Source organism: Medicago sativa, chromosome 7 (assembly GCF_051527215.1).
Source record: "Medicago sativa cultivar Bolivia chromosome 7, Bolivia_mono, whole genome shotgun sequence".
In the NCBI taxonomy this organism is placed as follows: Eukaryota; Viridiplantae; Streptophyta; class Magnoliopsida; order Fabales; family Fabaceae; genus Medicago; species Medicago sativa.
In genome coordinates, this window is record NC_140755.1 from 94,028,759 (window position 1) to 94,048,430 (window position 19,672).

General features: G+C 33.0%; 2 protein-coding genes across 5 annotated transcripts; one reads left to right on the forward strand and one right to left on the reverse strand.

The window, feature by feature from the left end:
* Positions 1 to 5,848: 5,848 nt before the first annotated feature.
* On the reverse strand, positions 5,849 to 19,456 carry LOC146910500 (V-type proton ATPase subunit G1-like). The gene is made up of 5 exons (XM_085727825.1): positions 19,387 to 19,456; positions 7,912 to 7,977; positions 6,885 to 6,973; positions 6,416 to 6,516; positions 5,849 to 6,317 (listed from the first exon to the last, which is right to left on the reverse strand). Exons 3-5 carry the CDS (start codon positions 6,970 to 6,972, stop codon positions 6,174 to 6,176), a joined length of 333 nt encoding a protein of 110 aa, XP_085583951.1. The 5' UTR covers position 6,973; positions 7,912 to 7,977; positions 19,387 to 19,456; the 3' UTR covers positions 5,849 to 6,173.
* On the forward strand, positions 10,619 to 18,119 carry LOC146910501 (NADPH-dependent diflavin oxidoreductase 1-like). Of its 4 annotated transcripts, none has more exons than XM_085727819.1 (12): positions 10,619 to 10,895; positions 11,010 to 11,087; positions 11,631 to 11,735; positions 12,012 to 12,103; positions 12,445 to 12,620; positions 13,193 to 13,293; positions 13,624 to 13,698; positions 13,936 to 14,046; positions 15,317 to 15,439; positions 16,189 to 16,308; positions 16,632 to 16,848; positions 17,256 to 18,119. In XM_085727819.1, exons 6-12 carry the CDS (start codon positions 13,201 to 13,203, stop codon positions 17,783 to 17,785), a joined length of 1,269 nt encoding a protein of 422 aa, XP_085583945.1. In that variant the 5' UTR covers positions 10,619 to 10,895; positions 11,010 to 11,087; positions 11,631 to 11,735; positions 12,012 to 12,103; positions 12,445 to 12,620; positions 13,193 to 13,200; the 3' UTR covers positions 17,786 to 18,119. The 4 variants fall into 4 exon arrangements, with proteins under 4 accessions (XP_085583945.1, XP_085583946.1, XP_085583949.1 ...); XM_085727820.1 differs by having other exon boundaries at positions 13,214 to 13,293; XM_085727823.1 differs by lacking the exon at positions 13,193 to 13,293.
* Positions 19,457 to 19,672: the final 216 nt, after the last annotated feature.

Here is a 19,672-nt window from a genome sequence, read left to right on the forward strand (position 1 = left end):
TTGAATAAGCTGTTTTTTGAAAAGAGATCGTATTAAGCTAATTTGCATAAATAAGTTGTTTTGAATAAATTGTTTTTGAAAAAGAGATTGTAATAAGCTGTTTTGGATGAATAAGCTGTTTTCAATAAGTTGATTTTGAAAAAGAGGTCGTTAAAAGCTGATTTGCATAAATAAGTTGTTTTGAATAAACTGTTTTTGAAAAAGACGTGGTAATAAGCTGTTTTGAATAAGCTGTTTTTTGAAAAGAGATCGTAATAAGTTGTTTTGGATAAATAAGCTGTTTTGAATAAGTTGTTTTTGAAAAAGAGATGTAATAAGCTGTTTTGGATGAATAATTTGTTTTCAATAAGTTGTTTTTGCAAAAGAGGTCGTAATAAGTTGTTTTTGATGAATAAGCTGTTCTGAATAAGCTGATTTTAAAAAAGAGGTCGTTAAAAGCTGATTTGCATAAATAAGTTGTTTTGAATAAGTTGTTTTTTGAAAAGAGGTTGTAATTAGCTGTTTTTGATGAATAAGCTGTTTTTTTTAAAAGAGGTCGTAATAAGTTGTTTTGGATAAATAAGGTGTTTTGAATAAGTTGTTTTTGAAAAAGAGATTGTAATAAGCTGTTTTGGATGAATAAGCTGTTTTGAATAAGTTGTTTTTGAAAAAGAGGTCGTAATAAACTGTTTTTGATGAATAAGCTGATTTTGAAAAAGAGGTCGTTAAAAGCTGATTTGCATAAATAAGCTGTTTTTTGAAAAGAGTTTGTAATAAGCTGTTTTGGATAAATAAATTGTTTTGAATAAGCTGTTTTTGAAAAAGACGTGGTAATAAGCTGTTTTGCATAAATAAGCTGTTTTGAATAAGCTGTTTTTAGAAAAGTGGTCGTAATAAGCTATTTTGGATAAATAAGTTGTTTTGAATAAGTTGTTTGTGAAAAAGAGATTGTAATAAGCTGTTTTGGATGAATAAGCTGTTTTCAATAAGTTGTTTTTGAAAAAGAGGTCGTAATAAGCTGTTTTTGATGAATAAGATGTTTTGAATAAGCTTATTTTGAAAAAGAGGTCGTTAAAAGCTGATTTGCATAAATAAGCTGTTTTGAATAAGCTGTTTTTTGAAAAGAGGTCGTAATAAGCTATTTTGGATAAATAAGCTGTTTTGAATAAGTTGTTTTTGAAAAAGAGATTGTAATAAGCTGTTTTGGATGAATAAGCTGTTTTCAATAAGTTGTTTTTGAAAAAGAGGTCGTAATAAGCTGTTTTTTGATGAATAAGCTGATTTTGAAAAAGAGGTCGTTAAAAGCTGATTTGCATAAATTAGCTGTTTTGAATAAGCTGATTTTGAAAAAGAGGTCGTTAAAAGCTGATTTGCATAAATAAGCTGTTTTGAATAAGTTGTTTTTTGAAAAGAGGTTGTAATAAGCTGTTTTTGATGAATAAGCTATTTTGAATAAGCTGTTTTTTTGAAAAGAGGTCGTAATAAGTTGTTTTGGATAAATAAGTTGTTTTGAATAAGTTGTTTTTGAAAAAGAGATTGTAATAAGCTGTTTTGGATAAATAAGCTGTTTTCAATAAGTTGTTTTTGAAAAAGAGGTTGTATAAAGCTGTTTTTGATGAATAAGCTGATTTTGAAAAAGAGGTCGTTAAAAGCTGATTTGCATAAATAAGCTGTTTTGAATAAGCTGTTTTTTGAAAAGAGTTTGTAATAAGCTGTTTTGGATAAATAAATTGTTTTGAATAAGCTGTTTTTGAAAAAGACGTGGTAATTAGCTGTTTTGCATAAATAAGTTGTTTTGAATAAGCTGTCTTTTGAAAAGAGGTCGTAATAAGCTATTTTGGATAAATAAGCTGTTTTGAATAAGTTGTTTGTGAAAAAGAGATTGTAAAAAGCTGTTTTGGATGAATAAGCTGTTTTCAATAAGTTGTTTTTGAAAAAGAGGTCGTAATAAGCTGTTTTTGATGAATAAGCTGTTTTGAATAAGCTGATTTTGAAAGGGGTCGTTAAAAGCTGATTTGCGTAAATAAGCTGTTTTGAATAAGCTGTTTTTTGAAAAGAGGTCTTAATAAGCTATTTTGGATAAATAAGCTGTTTTGAATAAGTTGTTTTTGAAAAAGAGATTGTAATAAGCTGTTTTGGATGAATAAGCTGTTTTCAATAAGTTGTTTTTGAAAAAGAGGTCGTAATAAGCTGTTTTTGATGAATAAGCTGGTTTTGAAAAAGAGGTCGTTAAAAGCTGATTTGCATAAATAAGCTGTTTTGAATAAGCTGTTTTTTGAAAAGAGGTCGTAATAAGCTATTTTGGATAAATAAGCTGTTTTGGATGAATAAGCTGTTTTCAATAAGTTGTTTTTGAAAAAGAGGTCGTAATAAGCTGTTTTTGATGAATAAGCTGTTTTGAATAAGATGATTTTGAAAACGAGGTCGTTAAAAGCTAATTTGCATAAATAAGTTGTTTTTTGAAAAGATGTTGTAATAAGCTGTTTTTGATAAATAAACTGTTTAGAAAAAGTTGTTTTGAAAAGAGATCGTAATAATTAGGTTATATCTAAAATTGTCAATTTGAATTATTATGAGGGCAAAATTGTCAATTTGTATGCCTAACCCCCCCAAAACCCCCAATTTGGGGGAACTTTAAAATTGAACAATTGAAGCCCTTCTAAACCCCCCAAAACATTTCCCTTGTTTTTTAAAACTCACAAACAAGGGTTTACCTCTCCATAAGCCTTTCCTTCCCCTCCCTTCCCCTCTAAAACCCAACTCGCAAACAAAGTCTAAGGGGTTGGTCTAGCGATTGAGGTTCCAGGTTCGAGTGAGCTTCTCCCTTAAAGAGAGCAAACATAAATCGCCTTAATTTTAATATTTTAGCTCATATTTTTAAATATGTTAGTTTATTGCATTATTGCATCTAATATCTTCCAAGCACACCTTTGTATTTATCGAATATATATACAAATTTAACTTCACAATTTGTTTTGGAATAGAAGGAGAAGAAAATGAGGGGAATCTCTCACCTTTCTTCTTTTCTTATAATTATAATGTTGTTCCTCTTGATCTCCTGCATTTGTCGGACATTACTTTTTGAGGGTGTAGAAGTGCAGTGCAGAATCGATGGTCCCATTACATTGAACATAGATCAATCAACCAACATGGATATTTTTATAAGATGAATATGCTTTGATAATCATGTACCTTATTCGGAGTGTTCCAAATGTTTAAAAGATGAGAATAGAGATGTCATGTAAGAATTTTGTGTCAAACAACAATCTCGTATAAATCTCTATTGTTTGATAATCGAATATAAGAATCTTGTACCTGCAAAGACAATATTTTAAGTTCAAAATAACATGTAGCATTAATTAGAGAATGATCGCAATGAAATGTATTTCCATGTATATCATTCCATTTCTTCAACTTCCATGCATACATGCATATTAATCCATCGAATTGAAACATAAACCTTTCAAACCTGTACTAATCCAACTCCAAAACATGGTATGTAAACAAACAATAGGAAATTAAAACTGGATTTAGTAGACATAATAATAAACTCTATTTAGTAGAAGATATAAACCAAACCACTTCAGCTTTTTCTATTTCACAGCATGCATGACTCCGAGTACGCCATTCACTAAGTTCATCACTGTCGTGATGGACTCTACAAATGGCATACAGGGAGCCAGGCATACCAAGCATGATAGCAGACAAAAACCAAATTAAATGTAAACTTTACTTCACCCTATTTCACTCCATGCATGTAAGATGATGGTATAAGATGTAAATTGAGCTGACCAAATTAAGTTTGTGCTCTTCGACAATCAGTATATAAAGGGTTATAAACACTTTAAAGAAGGCAGGATGATAGTAGGGTTACATGGTTGAGAGGGTTAGAAGGATGAAAGGGGACAGAAAATGAAAGGCTTGTCCTCTATTCTGCTGGATGAGATGGCTCTAGGGATGTCTTAGTGTTCAAACTTCTTTCTCATTATAATAACATAAAGAGTGTGAGTCAGTCAGTTTTGTCATGAGAAACTGATTTGTCTACAAGTGTTTGGATTGGATCCCTTTAGATTCCTATTCCCACACCACTGAGTACACTTTGTGTCCCTTTTATTTTTTACACTTTGTGTTGTTTCCTTTTCGGAGTAAACAACCATTTTGTTCTTTGAATTCATTAAATGATGTCTCAATAGTCCAAGAATCTATTGAAATTATAAAAACCTACCTAACTAAATGTGCATTTCGTTAGTAAATTCGATCTTTAAATGAGCCTTTGTTAGTTAGTTTGGTCTTTGAATGTGTCTTTCGTTGATCAAATTGGTCCATAAAATTACAAAGACACATTCAAAGATGTTTTTGTGATTTCGATATGTTCATGTACTATTGTGAAAACGCCTCTTACCCATGATGATGATGTAAGAATGTATACATAACACAGTATTAGGTATGAACAAGGCATGTCCTTACAAGAAGCACTTAGCTAGGTGCTGTTTGTCTTTTGTATTATTCAATTTTATTCCCCCTCTTTTTAGTTTGAATAGCTTCTGCAGGCACTTTTTACAATTGTTACAAAGATTAAAAACAGTTTAAGCAAGGAAGCAGCGAGCATAAATATCTCTCATTTTCTTTACCCCGAGAGAACCGGAAAACAATTAGCAATGTCATCTTATTAACTAGTTTGTTATTCTGGCTAATTAATCTCCAAAGACTCGTTATTTGGTAAGAGGTTATTTGCTGTGTGGGCATGAACTGACACATTCATTTTACTAAAATAAAAATAAAGGCACGTGCATAAGCAATGTAGCAAAAGCAGAGATGGAGTTCCCTTGCTGTAAGACAGGAATCTCTCAAGTAGAACCAGAAAGTTGCAATTAAAGCTGCAGATTCTTCAAAATAAGAATCTTGTGGAGAATGGTCGTTTAGCTTTCAAATATCTAAGTGTATGTTCGGATATGCGTCTAAAGGCTTCAAATGCGCGGAAACATGAAGCTATAATTTGGAGAGTCTAGCTTTTGCGTTGAAAAATGCATTGGGAAACGTGAGAAAACGCGAGTCTCTTGGTGGAAACGGTAAACCAAACACATAAGCCTAAAAAATAAAGATTTCAAATATTTAAAAAACATAATGCTTATGAATTAATATGATTGGAGCTAGTACTATACTATGCTACTTGTTTTGCATGATTGGAGGGGACTTCAAATATTCCTTTATTTACTTTACTCCGAGTCTCTGACATATTTGGCAACGTCTGTGTGTTTGGAATAGCCTTGTTATCCTTCCTTTTGTAGATTCTATTCTCCTGCTCTTCTTGTTGCTTTCTTCTTATATAGCAGGTTTAGTTTAGTGCACATGCATTCTGCTCCTCGGGTAACTCAATATGTAACACCACCGTCTAAAAAGAATTTTAAACACTTTTTTGTTTCCTTTTATCAAAGAATCCTTACATGAATAGCTGTGAAATTGACTATTGTGACTAAAGCTGATGTACATAGAGTTCTTACATGAATATGGCATGTTATTAATGGAAACGGACAACTTCCCATCTCAGTAAACTCCCACGAACTAGAAAAACAATACTAGAATAGTATGTAAAATTTTGATCCTCCCATTTCATTTACTTGGCAGTTGGGTGCCAATATTTGAGATGTAAGTTGTTACTGTGATGTCTCTATATGCCAATCTTTGCATTATAAAGTTTGAAGAAACTAACAAATTCACATTTAGCATAAAATGATATCGAATTTTTACGAAATAAACAATCAATTTCATTCCTTCACATTTTCTGTTGTATCTAAACATTTTCCAAACAAAGCTTCTACCTCTTGCCCACGTTTACATCTAGAAACAGAATACCTTCGAAAAACCAAGATTTGGTAGGATAATATGACGGTGTTTATAAAAGAATAAACCATTCATTCCGGCATTATTCAATACAACTGAAATAATGATCTATGAATGGGCATAATTATTCAATACACTCCTCTTTTGAAACGGCGATACATATGAGCATGTCTGTGAATGATAAACAACTTATTTTAATGAATTTTGAATAATGTTGGATATATGGCAGCAAAATACCAAGCATCATAACCTAAACAAGAATCTTATCTGCACCAGAATCTAGAGTGATCAATAAACACAGCAATATTCAGCATAGCTTGAGAGCTCGCAACACCAATATATCACCAAGAAGTCTAGTTCTTCACGGTTGTTACATACTTGAGAAGTGTGCTGACAACATCCCCCGAAATTCTACTAGCCTCGGTCTTCAGCTGATGGATCTTTGTATCAGTCTCTTGCTCAAGTCGCTTGACATTAGCACCAGAATCTCCACTGCTCTGTATTCATTGAAGAATGCACACAAGCTTATAATGAGATAGAACGGTAGTCTAACAGCAACATTGCCATTTATTACTGCAGTCGATAATTAACATACCGCTGATACTTTGTTTTGAAAATGATTTTCCAAATGAGCTCGATGTTTAGTGATCTCCTTTTCAGCCTCTTCTTTGGCTTGTTTCAACCTAGCATATTTTTCTAACAGTAGAGATGCAGAATACTGATTAGTGAACAGATATAGCGATTCAGCATAATTACATAACTGGTTGGAGTTACAATAAAAAAAAAAAAAACAGTATAATTAAAAAGTGGGAGGGATGGGGAAGGAAGACAGGTTTATCATGGTAATGAAATTTGTTCTATGATATATACGAGGAGCGAGGACACAAGAAAACCCATTCCCATCATAAGACCAATAGCCCAGTTTCATGTGAAAGTTAAAAGATAAACACAAGAAGGATAAAGAAAAGATAAACAATCTGCTAACATAAAATGGCATTATAAGAAGTTTTAATGAAAACATATAACAACACAGAGAAATAAAAAATGAAGATTGGCTAGAATACCATTTTTTGCAGCATTCACAATCCGCTGTGCTTCTTGTTCAGCAGCCAATAATTGTTGAATTCCACCTTGACTGTTGTTGGATGCCATTCTGTGATAAAAATAAGTTTGTAACTATTAACAGTCAATGAAACTACCAGAAAGTAATCATAATCAAAGTCCTTCAACAACAGAGATGAATTCTTTTGCAAACAAGTCGCAATGGTTCTCAATTGGAAATAACAAGATAGTAACACCAAGACATTAGAGTCAGCAAATTAGACAAATAATCCATTGGGAAATAATCCTCTTCTATCACCAAAACAAGGAAGAGAAAAATCTTAACAATTTTTTTGCAGGATAGCACACAGCTTGGAATGGACAAGAACGCAAATTGCAATAACACATTTCTAACAGTATGTTTGTTAATTGTCACACCACAATTTCATACACCAGTGTATTGTATTTTCCCACAGTTCTCCTTTGGTGGAATGCGGAGTGATCAAATTTTTATTTTTTATTTTTTGAAAAGGCTAAAGATATCAAATTTTTATATAATTCCACACCAAATCACCAAATTAATCATCAAACTGTAGGGGTAGACTAATCTGGTCTTGAATTTAACAAAATTCCAAACCTATCTATAAAATTGATAATTCTCAGTAACATTTGTCCGTTGTATTGGTTGATTTAGTTCCTAAATTGTTCCAGATCAACTAAGGTGATTGAATAATTTCAATTTCACCATCATGCTGTAATAGTTTAATCACGTGATCCTTCCATCAATTCCATCAAATTTAATACAAGTAGTGAAAAATTTTGTTAGCAATACCAACAATGTTAATATTATGCATACAAGAATTTCAAACAGATCAGCAGCAGAATATTCAATGGCTACTCCAGTGCCACTACCACACAAATACAATCGCAAAAGGTAAATTCATAAGAACAATGATCAAAAGCTAAATGCAAATTGAGGTAAGCGCTTAAAATTCGAAGAAAATGGTTGCATTGCTATTGAAATCGCAGATCGGAAGAAATAAACGATACCTTTCGAGTTTTAAATTCGGAGGAAACCAGAGAATGACTGTGTGTGTCTGAGAGAGAGAGAAAGCCCTGAAGAAAAAGAAAAAAATGAGTATCGCTTTAGGCTTTGGCACACAGATTAAGAAATGGAATGAAATAATCATTGGATATAATACTTTTACTAAATTGCCCTTACTTTATAAGAAAATGACAAAATTAAAATTGCATTGAAAATTGTGTGAGAGAAAAGTTAGAAGAAAAAAAATTAAAATTGTATTGTAAATGTAAAGCGATATTCATTTTGAAACAATTTTTTTTGCTAAAGTGACACTCATTTTGAAACGGAGGGAGAATTGTTTTTGTAAACCATTATTGACAAAAAATAAAAATGATCTATGCCTTTTTTTTTGTTAGAAAAAAAATAATCTATATTGTTTTATTTAATTGAATAAGTACACAACTCGCAATTTTATATGAGGAGACCCAGATAATAAAGGCATTTATTTTGCAGGATGGAAAAAGATTGACACTCTTAGACATTTTGGTGGCCTGAGTATTAGATCCGCCGGAGAGTCTAACATTTTTCTCTTGGGAAAGCTTGTTTGGGACATGGTTCAATCTCCCAACAAATTATGCGTTCATCTTCTATCTCACAAGTATCCAGCGGATCAACATTTTCTTCATGCCAGTGTCCACAACATTGGTCATCAACCATTCCTGCAAAAAAATGTCCTACAAGAGGGGTATTCTTAGCATGCTGGCAACGATTCTTCATCTTTTTGGTTTAGCCATTTGAGCAAGTTAGGCTTTCTTGGGACCTAGGTACCTTTCATTGATATTCATGATCCCCACCTCACCGTTAAAGATGTTCTGAACAACAACGAGTCTCACACACAAACCCTATATACTCATCTTTCCCTAGAAGCTTATGATATCATCAACAAAAACTCATATATGTTTCAATGACTCTATAGAAGATGTGTTTATCTGGTCCCATAATAAGAATGGGGTTTACCCAAGCAAGATTGGGTATAATTGGCTTATCTCCATCAAAGATCTGGTTGCCCACACCAACTCTCCATACCTTTGGTCTTGGATTTAGAACCTGAACCTCCTGGAGAAATACAAGTTCCTCGTTTGAATAGCTTGCCATAATGTTGTTCCTACCTTGCCTATACTTAATCACATGAAAATCACTCATTCTGCTATTTGTATGTGGTGTGGCCTCCATGAAGAAACATTTTCTCCACTGTGTTTGTGATTGCAAGCACTCCTTCGATATTTGGCGTCACCTTGGGGTTCCCAATCCGGATTTATTCTCTGTAATATGTGCGTATGACTGGTTAAAGCAAGGTACCATGAGTTCTCAATCTAATATATTTTGAGTCGGTGTTTGGTGGGCTTGGAGACACCGTAATTTGATGTGTCTGAACAATGAAACTTGGTCCCTAAATCATCTTTCTTTCAACATTCAAAACTCCGTAAAAGTCATCAAGGTTAGCCTCTCCTCCAACGCTTCTGTTGCTACACTAGATCGTTTTATGAGGTGGAATTGTTTGAACCATCCTTGTCATGTTCTCAATGTTTACGGGAGCTGTCTTGGTACACCTCAATGAACTATGTTTGGTGGTCTATTGAGAAATAGTGCATGCTTATATGTTTTCAGTTTCTCTGGTTTTCAAATGATATTTTGCTAGCCGAGCTAACTACAATCTATCACGCTTTAATCATGGTCCGAGATATGGGCATTGAAGAATTTGTATGCTATTCTGACCCTCTTCACATCATAAACCTTATTAACAACACCCTCATGGATTTCCACGTTTATGCTGCTCTCATTCAAGACATAAAAGACCTGATAAACCACAATAATGTTTCCATTCATCACACGCTTTGCGAGGGCAACCAGTGTGCTGATTTTCTGGCTAAGCTTGAAGCTTATTAAAACTATTGCCTTGACAATTCATGCGTCCCCGCCACATGGCATTCACATCCTGCCCATGAATGATGCGTCATGAACTCTCTTCTTTAGGGAGTAATTGCCAGGCTGTTGTTCCTTTCTTTGTTTTTTTCGTTGTGTTTTTGTTTTTGCTTGAATTAGCTTTTGTTACAAAAAAAGACATGGACTTTCAACGCAATTCTTTTATTAGTTAAATTTATGAATCCGGTTAAATTTATGAGACTCATAATTTGAGCGAATCCGTGAAAATTTAATAAATACAACAAAAAAATATGTGTTAAAAAATGTATATAAATGTATCATGTTAATCATCGTGAACTTAGTTCAGCTAATAGATAGAGACAAATATACCAAGATATTCGGAGTAACACTCACTTAAACATCTTAAACAATGTTCTAACCGGTTAGTGTAAAAAGAGAAAAGATATTTGAACAACCACTTTTAAACAACTTTTGTTACAACTTTCTCTCTCATACACTCATTATACTTTTATTCTCTCTTTCTCTCTCTCTTTCTCTTTTTCTCTCTATTGTTATTGTCCAATAAGAAGAGAGGAAAAAAAAAGTTTTTACTAAAGTTGTTTGATTTTGGTTGTTCAAATATCACTCATCGTGTAAAAAAGACCCGATCATCTAACCCTTCCTTTTTTTTAAAAAAAAATCTAACCTTGTTCCTTGGTTAGATTCACCACACGATCAAGATTACGCCACGTGGCTCTCCCTCAAGTAAAATAAGCAACATAAAAACGCAAAACTCAGTAGGACAGACTCACGCCCATCACCTTCCTCACGGGCTCCGGCGCGGCGGTTCGGCCACCTATGCCACGGCGTAGGACAGATTCTGTTCTGGTACTCCATTACTGTGATAAGCTCTTGTATGAAGAGAATGAACGAGATACAACAACAACAACAACAACACCATCATAAGCTTCTGATACTATACGCAACTCAAACCGGCAATGCATTGGATGCTGCTGAACGTCTTGCTCGTGAAGCCGAACGAAGAGCTTGCCCGATCAATCTTCTTTCTATTCATCAATATAATCCTGTATGTTTCCTTCACTTTATAGCATTTTTCAATCTTGGGTTTTCTTCAAAATCCTTTTTTGATATTAAAGTTTTAATTTTTGTTGCCATAATGAGTTGCTTTGTTTGTTTACAGAGCTTGTTACCACAGGAAGAATATGTGGTTTTTGTGGTTTCTACTACAGGTCAGGGTGATACCCCTGATTCCATGAAGGTAGCTACCATCTTCCTTAAAAGCCTCTTATATATTTTATTTAGGGGAAGTGTGTTAGTATGCAACATTGAGACATATACGAACAACAGATACAGGACTGGTGATAATTTGCGAAAAGGAACTAATTGAATATAATCACAGGCCGCCGGACACGCTTTCAGTTAGAAGTGTCCTTGCTACAAAGTTTGTTATAGCTTATTGTAAAAATTCACTGTTTTTGTTCTCTTTGAAATAATCACTTTTACAGTCTTTTAGAGTTTTTCAACCATTTATTACAGAAATGAGAATATGAAAATAATATAAAGACTGCTTAAAAAAGGAAGTTGTCTTGAATATGTTTTTTCTTAAAAGCGATTTTTATTACGGTAAACATATACATGATAGTTTAGACTTTTCTTCAAAATCTGAAGAAAAAAATCTCTAAATTAAATGTGAAAATCTTCTTTTTTTAATCTGTAATAAACGGATCCTTGTTTACTTCTTTGGTTGTTTTTCCTTGCAATATTTGAGGTTGGTTTTAATCTATAGTTTTGCTGTTTCCAGGTCTTTTGGAGGTTTCTTCTGCAGAGAAGCCTAAGCAGACATTGGCTGAAAGGGGTACATTACGCCGTTTTCGGTTTGGGCGATTCCAGTTATCAGAAGTACAATGTAATGTTTATTGAATTGTGACTTGTGTTTGAAAAGTCGTGTATGTGTTTCATTTTGTCTGATTAAGTATTGCAACACTTTTCAGTTTTACATAGTTTACTGATTTTGTACCTCCTGATGCTGAATCACCGTGAGCAAAATAGGCACTGAATGATATTTTGGTGATGACTAAGCAACTAAAAAAATTAGATGGATACAAATTTTATTGTATTGAACATATGCTTATTTTCTTTAATTTCATATTTTGAATTAAATCTTACTTGTGAACTGTTGCAGTTTGTTGCAAAGAAGCTGGACAAAAGATTAATGGACCTTGGAGGAAAAGCTATTCTAGAAAGAGGCTTGGGAGATGATCAGCACCCTTCAGGGTATGATTAGACTATTCGGCTTGATTTAGTAGAAACATGTAACTTTTGTGCTTGCGGAATATGACAAGGTTTGATGTGTGTGAATACGTCTATTCTGTTCTTTGATAAATCGTACATCCTTGGATAATATGAATCTACCCTACCCATATTTATACCTGGTTACTACTTGCTATGGAGAACTAGGTTATACACAATAAGCACCTTACTCTTTGCAGTTAATAATTTTCAAATATTGCTATTCATTAATTTATTTTTAATCAAACTTTATTACTTTCTTCTTCTTTGATATTGGATTATAGAGAATTTATTTAAGGGAGATGGTATGGTATAATTATTTGCAGCTATGAAGGTACTCTTGATCCTTGGCTGTCTTCTCTATGGAGAATGTTAAACATGATCAAGCCAGAACTCTTACCTAGTGGTCCAGATGTTTTGATTCAAGATACAGTGTTGATTGACCAACCTAAAGTCCAAATCACATATCAAAATATTGAAAATATGGCGCCTCATTCCTCAGGTATCCCAAACTCAGTAATTTCTTGGTTGGCTTGCAATGTTCCATTAGTAATTATTGTGACCTCAAACATTCTATTTATGTATGTTTCTTTTGTTATCTACAATCTACCACTTGTATGAATATAATAATATGATGCATATTATTTGCAACTTTGTATACCAAGTATTAGCTTGTAGAATTTGCAACTTTGTATACCAAGTATTAGCTTGTAGAAAATTGGTTGAACCTTTGTTTTCATTACTTCACCACCACAGACATTTTCTAAAGTCTATGGCAAGTTAATGGCCGTGCGATGTTTGTTTGGATTACTTATTGTACATTCTTGTAAGTTATTGATGATTAAACTCCAAAGCTTGATTCTTGTCATATTTGGTCAAAAACACCTTACACTACGGTGACATAGTCTCTAATTGTTTTCTTTTTTAGCGTGTAAATTTTTTGCTAGTGTTTTCAATGCATGACAGACCGCAGTTGAATTTTGCTTGTAAATTGTCATGGTTTTATTTTGAGTTGCACATGTTTACCCTCATTGTTGATTATAAAAGTTTAGTTGCTCTTTTATGTTTGACTAGATTAACACATGATTCCCACAGACACTGACAGTGTTCGTTCAATGCATCCTGGAAAATCATCTTCCGATAGAAGTGGACATCCTGACTGCTTTCTTAAGATGGTACTAAATAATACACTTCATCTTGGGGAGTTTGTAAACTATATTTAGAATATGCTCATTCTATTTGTATGCGTTGCGCATGCACTGGCCAACCTGTGTAGCAATAAATCAAATTCACCGGGTCTTTCAAAGTAAAGAATAAGACATTTGATGTGTAGTTTTGTATTGTTTTCGGTCCATTAAGAGTAACATATGAAATATTATTATTATTATTTATTTATGTATCAATAATATAGGAAAGTATGTAGGGATGTGGATGATTGTGCTTGCCATAATTTGGTTCTATGTTTTTTGTTGCATGCCTTAATTTATTTGATTCTGAACATGCAGGTGAAGAATCTTCCTTTGACGAAACCAAACTTTGGAAAAGATGTTCGTCATTTTGAATTTGAATTTGTTTCACATGTAAGTGGTCCTATGTCTTTAACCTTGTTATACCTGTACATATGTTTAAAGATTTTTGAAAGATACGAAAGGCCTATGTTGAAATTCATATGTATTATTCGATAGAGCTCTTTTATATATATAGAATGTCAATTTACTGTGATTTGATTTCTATTTTATATACATCACGTGTCAAAATAGCAATGAAGTTATTCATCTTCCTTCTTTGAATTGATGTATGAATTTTGGGTTCCTCAGGCAATTGAGTATGACACCGGTGATGTTCTTGAAATTCTCCCTGGTCAAGATTCAGCTGCAGTTGATGCTTTCATACGACGATGTAATTTGGATCCTGATTCACTCATCACTGTAAGTCTTTTAAGATTAGTTAATGTTAGATTATATATTAAAAATATCTTGATCTTAACATATATTGAAAAGAGGAGACTAGTTTTGGGGAAAGAATTTAACTGGGAGAGAACATAGCGGTTATCATGTGAGAGTTAACGGGTCTAATATGTCAAATTTAATCTAGGTATTGTATTTTGATAGGAGAACAGTCATAACAGTGTGTGGAAATGTGTATAAGTTTTGTCCAAAATTTTATCGTACAACTGTAAGACCGGAAATGTTGTATAGGATCAAGTGGTGGATGGTAAAGAACCAACATGAGAGTAAAATAAGCGTAGCGGAGATAAGGATGTTGTGTTGATTGTGTGGTAAAAGTAGACATGGTAGAATTAGAAATGACAATATTAGAGAGTTAGGGTAGCACCTAACGAAGAAAAAAATGGTAGAAATTCTACTTAGTTGGTTTGAGCATGTAGAGAGAAGACCTGCAAATTCTACAGTAAGTAGAGTAGATTAGATGGAGAGTAGTCATATATCACTGGAGACAGAGGAAGACCTGGAAAAGCTATATGAAAAACTGTTAAGAAGAATCTAGAGATTAATGAGTTGGATAGAGAGATGATATATGATAGAACATTACGGAAGCGTTTGATCCATGTAGCCAACCCCACCTAGTGGGATAAGGCTTGATTGTTGCTGTCGTTCTTTAACGTAGCACATCTTAGATTATCCTAGTTTTCATGTTTGTTTATGTTTCATGATTTGTTCCCTTATTTCATTATGATTAGGAGTCTAGTGATTAAGTGATTATCATGATTAGTTTCGGTATTTGGTTAGTATTACAAGTCTAATATTAGAATAAATAAGGGGCAGTTCACATCAAATCAATATAATTCTATTATCTCGAGTATTCCTTTTCCTCTTTCTACCTTAAGGACCAAACCCTATAACTTCAACAGTTAATATTATTGTGGTTCTTTGACCCTTTTCGGCATTGAGTTAACACCATACTGCCTTATTCCACAGATAAATGCATTCTTGAAACCTTGTTTGAACAATTTACTTTCCAAAAAAACTTGTCGCAAAGTGATTGTGAAATAGAAGAAACAAGGGAACCCCTTGTGTAATTCTGATTTATTCTTGAACATTTAGTTGCCATAATTTTGTGTTTGAACTTGAGTTTAAGAGGACATGCCTTCAACACCATTACCATTTTTTACCAGTTTCATATTTTTGTTTGATGGAAGCAATTGTAATCTTTTGTAATAAGAAACCCCCTATATTTCAGGTTTGTCCTAAAGGAATGGATGATTGCAATGGACATGGCTCTAGAATGCCTGTAAAATTAAGAACTTTTGTGGAATTGACTATGGATGTAGCTTCAGCTTCCCCTCGGCGGTATTTCTTTGAGGCAAGATGCTGTATGTTTAACTTTCCTTTTATTCTGTCATTTTAGATATACTTACATACCGAGTAAATTATCATTTCGGTCCTTGAATGTGAGTCGCTGTCACTATAGTCACTGAACTAAATGTATCAAAATTACAAAAATACCTTAATGCCTCTTTTGTTAGTCAGTTTGGTCGTCATATGTGTCTTCTGTTGTTTAGTTTAGTCCTCGGATATGTTTTTCATTTGTCAGTTTGGTTCATGAAATTACTAACAGAATATACACTCATGAATGTTTTTGTAATTTCGATATATTTAGGGACTATATTGACACTGTCTTACACTTATAGAGACCAAAATGACTGTTTCCTCTTACATAATTGAATTCAATATTCTCTATTTCTTGTATTTTGTGTTCTACCCTTTTTTCATTTGAAGATTTCACTTTGGATTTCATGAGTTAATAAATAAAATGCTTGAGCTGGTAGTATTTGTGATAATGCTGGCAAACATCTTTCTAGAACAACTACGATGATAATGGACCTATTAGGTTTGGAGTGGCTTTTATTTATTGCTCACTTTTACATAGAAATTGGATGTACTGTTCACTTATACAGATGTTGGTGTTAATTTATGAAAAACCCATTATACCTCATTCGAGAAAACTGGACTCCTTTTTGTGGTTTTGCATGAATAAAAAGTTCTTAAACATCCGTTTAGTTTTCCTTTAACTTCCTCATTAAAAGCTAACTTAGCAACGATGTGTCTCAGGTTATGAGCTTTTTTGCAACAGCTGAACATGAGAGGGAAAGACTTGAGTATTTTGCTTCACCTGAAGGAAGAGATGATCTGTACCAATACAACCAGAAAGAGAGGAGAACTGTTCTTGAGGTGAGGTTAATAAATTATTCATTATTTTGTTGAGTCAATTCATTGTTACTGTTATGCATTGAAGCCTTTATCTCACTGGGTTTGGACTCTTTCCTTACTAATATGTTAAGCAACTTCATACTTTGTAGAAAATATTTATGATATATTTCGAAGTTGTAATTAGGCTACACACACTAATCTGTTTAAATAGATTATTCTATGTTTTTTTTCTTTCTCTTTCTTGTTTGTTTAGATAGTCATTAATTACATGCTTTCATTTTCTTCTTTGTATCATTAAATCAATTTTATGCATATATGTGTTCTGTTTTTTTGGGGTAAAAAAGGTACTAGAGGATTTTCCTTCTGTACAAATGCCACTTGAGTGGCTAATCCAATTGGTTCCTATGCTGAAAACAAGAGCATTCTCCATATCTTCTTCTCAATCAGCTCACCAAAATCAAGTACACTTGACTGTGAATGTGGTGTCCTGGACAACACCTTACAAGAGGAAAAAGAAAGGACTATGCTCCTCATGGCTAGCTGCATTAGATCCCCGCGATGGTATGTACAAAAAGTTAGCCACTTATTGCAGTTTATTTTAGGGTCTGTTCATCACATATTATTATTAAAAAAAAGTCATTTTGACATTCAATTAATTTAGAGAATTTTAAGAAAAGAAGATCCTATTTTGTTTGTCTACTGTAATGGAAATCACACTTTTTTTTTTTTTTTTTTTTATAAAAATCATCTATAAAAAAATTATTCAAGAGAAGCTACTAAAAAACAATTATTTCTCAAGAGAAGATTTTTTTCTTTTTCAGATTCTCATTTTTCTATCAAGTTGTAACAAATAGATGAAAACTTTCAAAAGTGATTATTTTTTTTTATAAAGCGCTTTTAAGAACAGAGCCGTAACTGGCAGACCCTTATATTTTAAGTAACTTGTTTATGTGTTTTGTTTTGCACAGCCGTCGATATTCCTGTCTGGTTACAAAAAGGCTCCCTTCCTACACCATCACCTTCACTTCCCGTCATACTTATTGGACCGGGAACAGGATGTGCACCTTTTCGCGGATTTATAGAGGAAAGGGCATTGCAAAGTAAAACTATTTCTATTGCTCCAATTATGTTCTTCTTTGGCTGTTGGAATGAAGATGAGGACTTTTTATACAAAGACTTCTGGTTGAATCATTCACAGAACAATGGCGTGCTTTCAGAATCTAAAGGTGGAGGTTTCTATGTTGCTTTCTCTAGAGACCAGCCAGAAAAGGTTTATGTTCAGCATAAGATGAGGGAACACAGTGGAAGGGTTTGGAACTTATTAGCTGAGGGAGCTTCTGTTTATATAGCAGGTTCATCAACCAAAATGCCTACAGATGTAACATCAGCTTTTGAGGAAATTGTATCTAAAGAAAATGATGTTTCAAAGGAAGATGCCGTTAGGTGGATTATGGCATTAGAAAAGTGTGGTAAATATCATATTGAAGCATGGTCTTGAGAGATTTACTTGGGGGTCAAGTAAGCCGGTTTTACGATGCAGCTGGCTATAGACTGTTAAATTAAAAATATAGAAATTTTCTCACTTAATCTAACTGTCTAGGAGTTCCAGTAATACAGTTTTTATTAAAGTCTAGTATGATGGAATGTATCAAATTGGTACAAATTTTGTGGTTCCAAAATTGGACATTTGATAGGGAAATGTTAGCCAGTACTTATTGGAAATTATTTAGATTATTATTACCTGTGGTTTAAGAAAGTGAGCTTTATTATTCTATTTATTCATTGTAAATACTTGGTTCCTTGGTTTATGAAGAATGTTGGAATCTGTGTGATTTTTTTTTCTAGAAGAATCCATGGGATTCTTTTATTCAATACAAATTTTCTATTTATATAGATTGAAGCATGGTCTTAAGAGTTTTACTTAGTCAGGGAGCTCCAATAATAGACTTTTTTTAACTGAAACAAAAAAAGAAAAACTACCATCTTTTCAACATTATTATGTACATGTTCCTGTTTGAACAAATGAGGTTTGTCTCCTGAGCAAAAAATGTTTACTTCAATTTGGGGGTTTGATATGTGCCGGAAAGTTTGTCTCTTTTAATTTGCATGAATTCGCTGTAACTTGATAAGTTTCAAAACTCTGGTGTCTCATCTCTTCTATTTTCCAGACTAAAGGAGGAAACGATTGATTTGTTGAAATGTTAGGGTACAAAAATTGGTTTGATACCCCTAAACTCTATAATCATTCTTTAGTTTCTAGTGTAATTTTTTTATTTAGCTTTTAATTTCAAATCTTTCTCGGTAATGGGGAATGCCCTTGCATTATTTAATATATTTGCTGGTAATAATCCTTATTTTATCATATCATATGAATGAAATTTTTCTTACCCTAAAAAATAAAGTTTAAAAAACATTTTTTCTGTCTAAAAATTTATTTATATTTGATCCTCTCCTAAAAACTACTCTAGCTCCGTCTTTGAAGTGAAAGAGTACTAATGAGGAGATTCATAACTCAAATCAACCCGCTTAAATTTGCATGAAATAAAAAAACAAAAGCACTAGTCACTCATTCATCTCAAGAGGTGAATTTTCAATCACTAGGTAAAAAAAGTTGCACGAAATAAAAAAACATAGCCATTTATTCACCTCACGAGGTTAATTTCTATCCATTAGGTCAACGGCGAAGCTAGCAAAATTTTCTTGAGGTGGCCACATATAAAGCGAAATAAATATTTTTTAAAATTAATAGTAAATTTTACCAATAAGCAAAAAATTAAATCACAGCAACTATTACTTATATAAAATGTACTTCATAAAATACACTTAAAGCAACAAGAATGGAATACAAAAGGTTATAATTTACTAATTACTTACACCCTCCGGTCACGATTATAAGCAAAAAAAAAACAATATTGTAGGTTCATTCATTTAATGATGTATGTGGTCTTTATTATAGACCACATACATCATTAAATGAATGAATCCAAAATGTTGATTTTTGCTTATAATAGTGACCGAAGGGTGTATGTTTTTTAGCTATAATAAAACTTGGGGTAGCTAACTATGTATTATTAGGCGTAGCTAAGTATGCAAATATACCTGCTTATTCAATGATTTTTTTCTCTTTGGGGTAGCTATAGCCACCCCTTGAGTATGAAAGCATCCGCCCCTGCACTAGGTAAAAACAATTACATGAATTAAGAAAACAAATGCACCATGATATCCTGCCAAAGAAGCAGAGTACAGCCAGAGAGGAGCAGATAGGAAATTAAAGACCCGGTTCATACATATTTGCTCTGTTCCTTCATTCCTCCATAAATGTCCATTTTTAACAAAAAAATGTGTTTCTGTTTATCTGTCATGTTAAAATTTTAAAATTATAATA

Coding starts and splice junctions, on each gene's coding strand:
- LOC146910500 (XM_085727825.1), bottom strand. CDS start 6,972: ATGGCATCCAACAACAGTCAAGGTGGAATTCAACAATTATTGGCTGCT. Junction 6,517..6,884: donor TGTGAATGCTGCAAAAAATG/GTATTCTAGCCA, acceptor CTCTACTGTTAG/AAAAATATGCTAGGTTGAAA. Junction 6,318..6,415: donor TTCAAAACAAAGTATCAGCG/GTATGTTAATTA, acceptor CAATGAATACAG/AGCAGTGGAGATTCTGGTGC.
- LOC146910501 (XM_085727820.1), top strand. CDS start 10,725: ATGAAGAGAATGAACGAGATACAACAACAACAACAACAACACCATCAT. Junction 11,736..12,011: donor CCAGTTATCAGAAGTACAAT/GTAATGTTTATT, acceptor GAACTGTTGCAG/TTTGTTGCAAAGAAGCTGGA. Junction 12,621..13,213: donor TATGGCGCCTCATTCCTCAG/GTATCCCAAACT, acceptor TGATTCCCACAG/ACACTGACAGTGTTCGTTCA.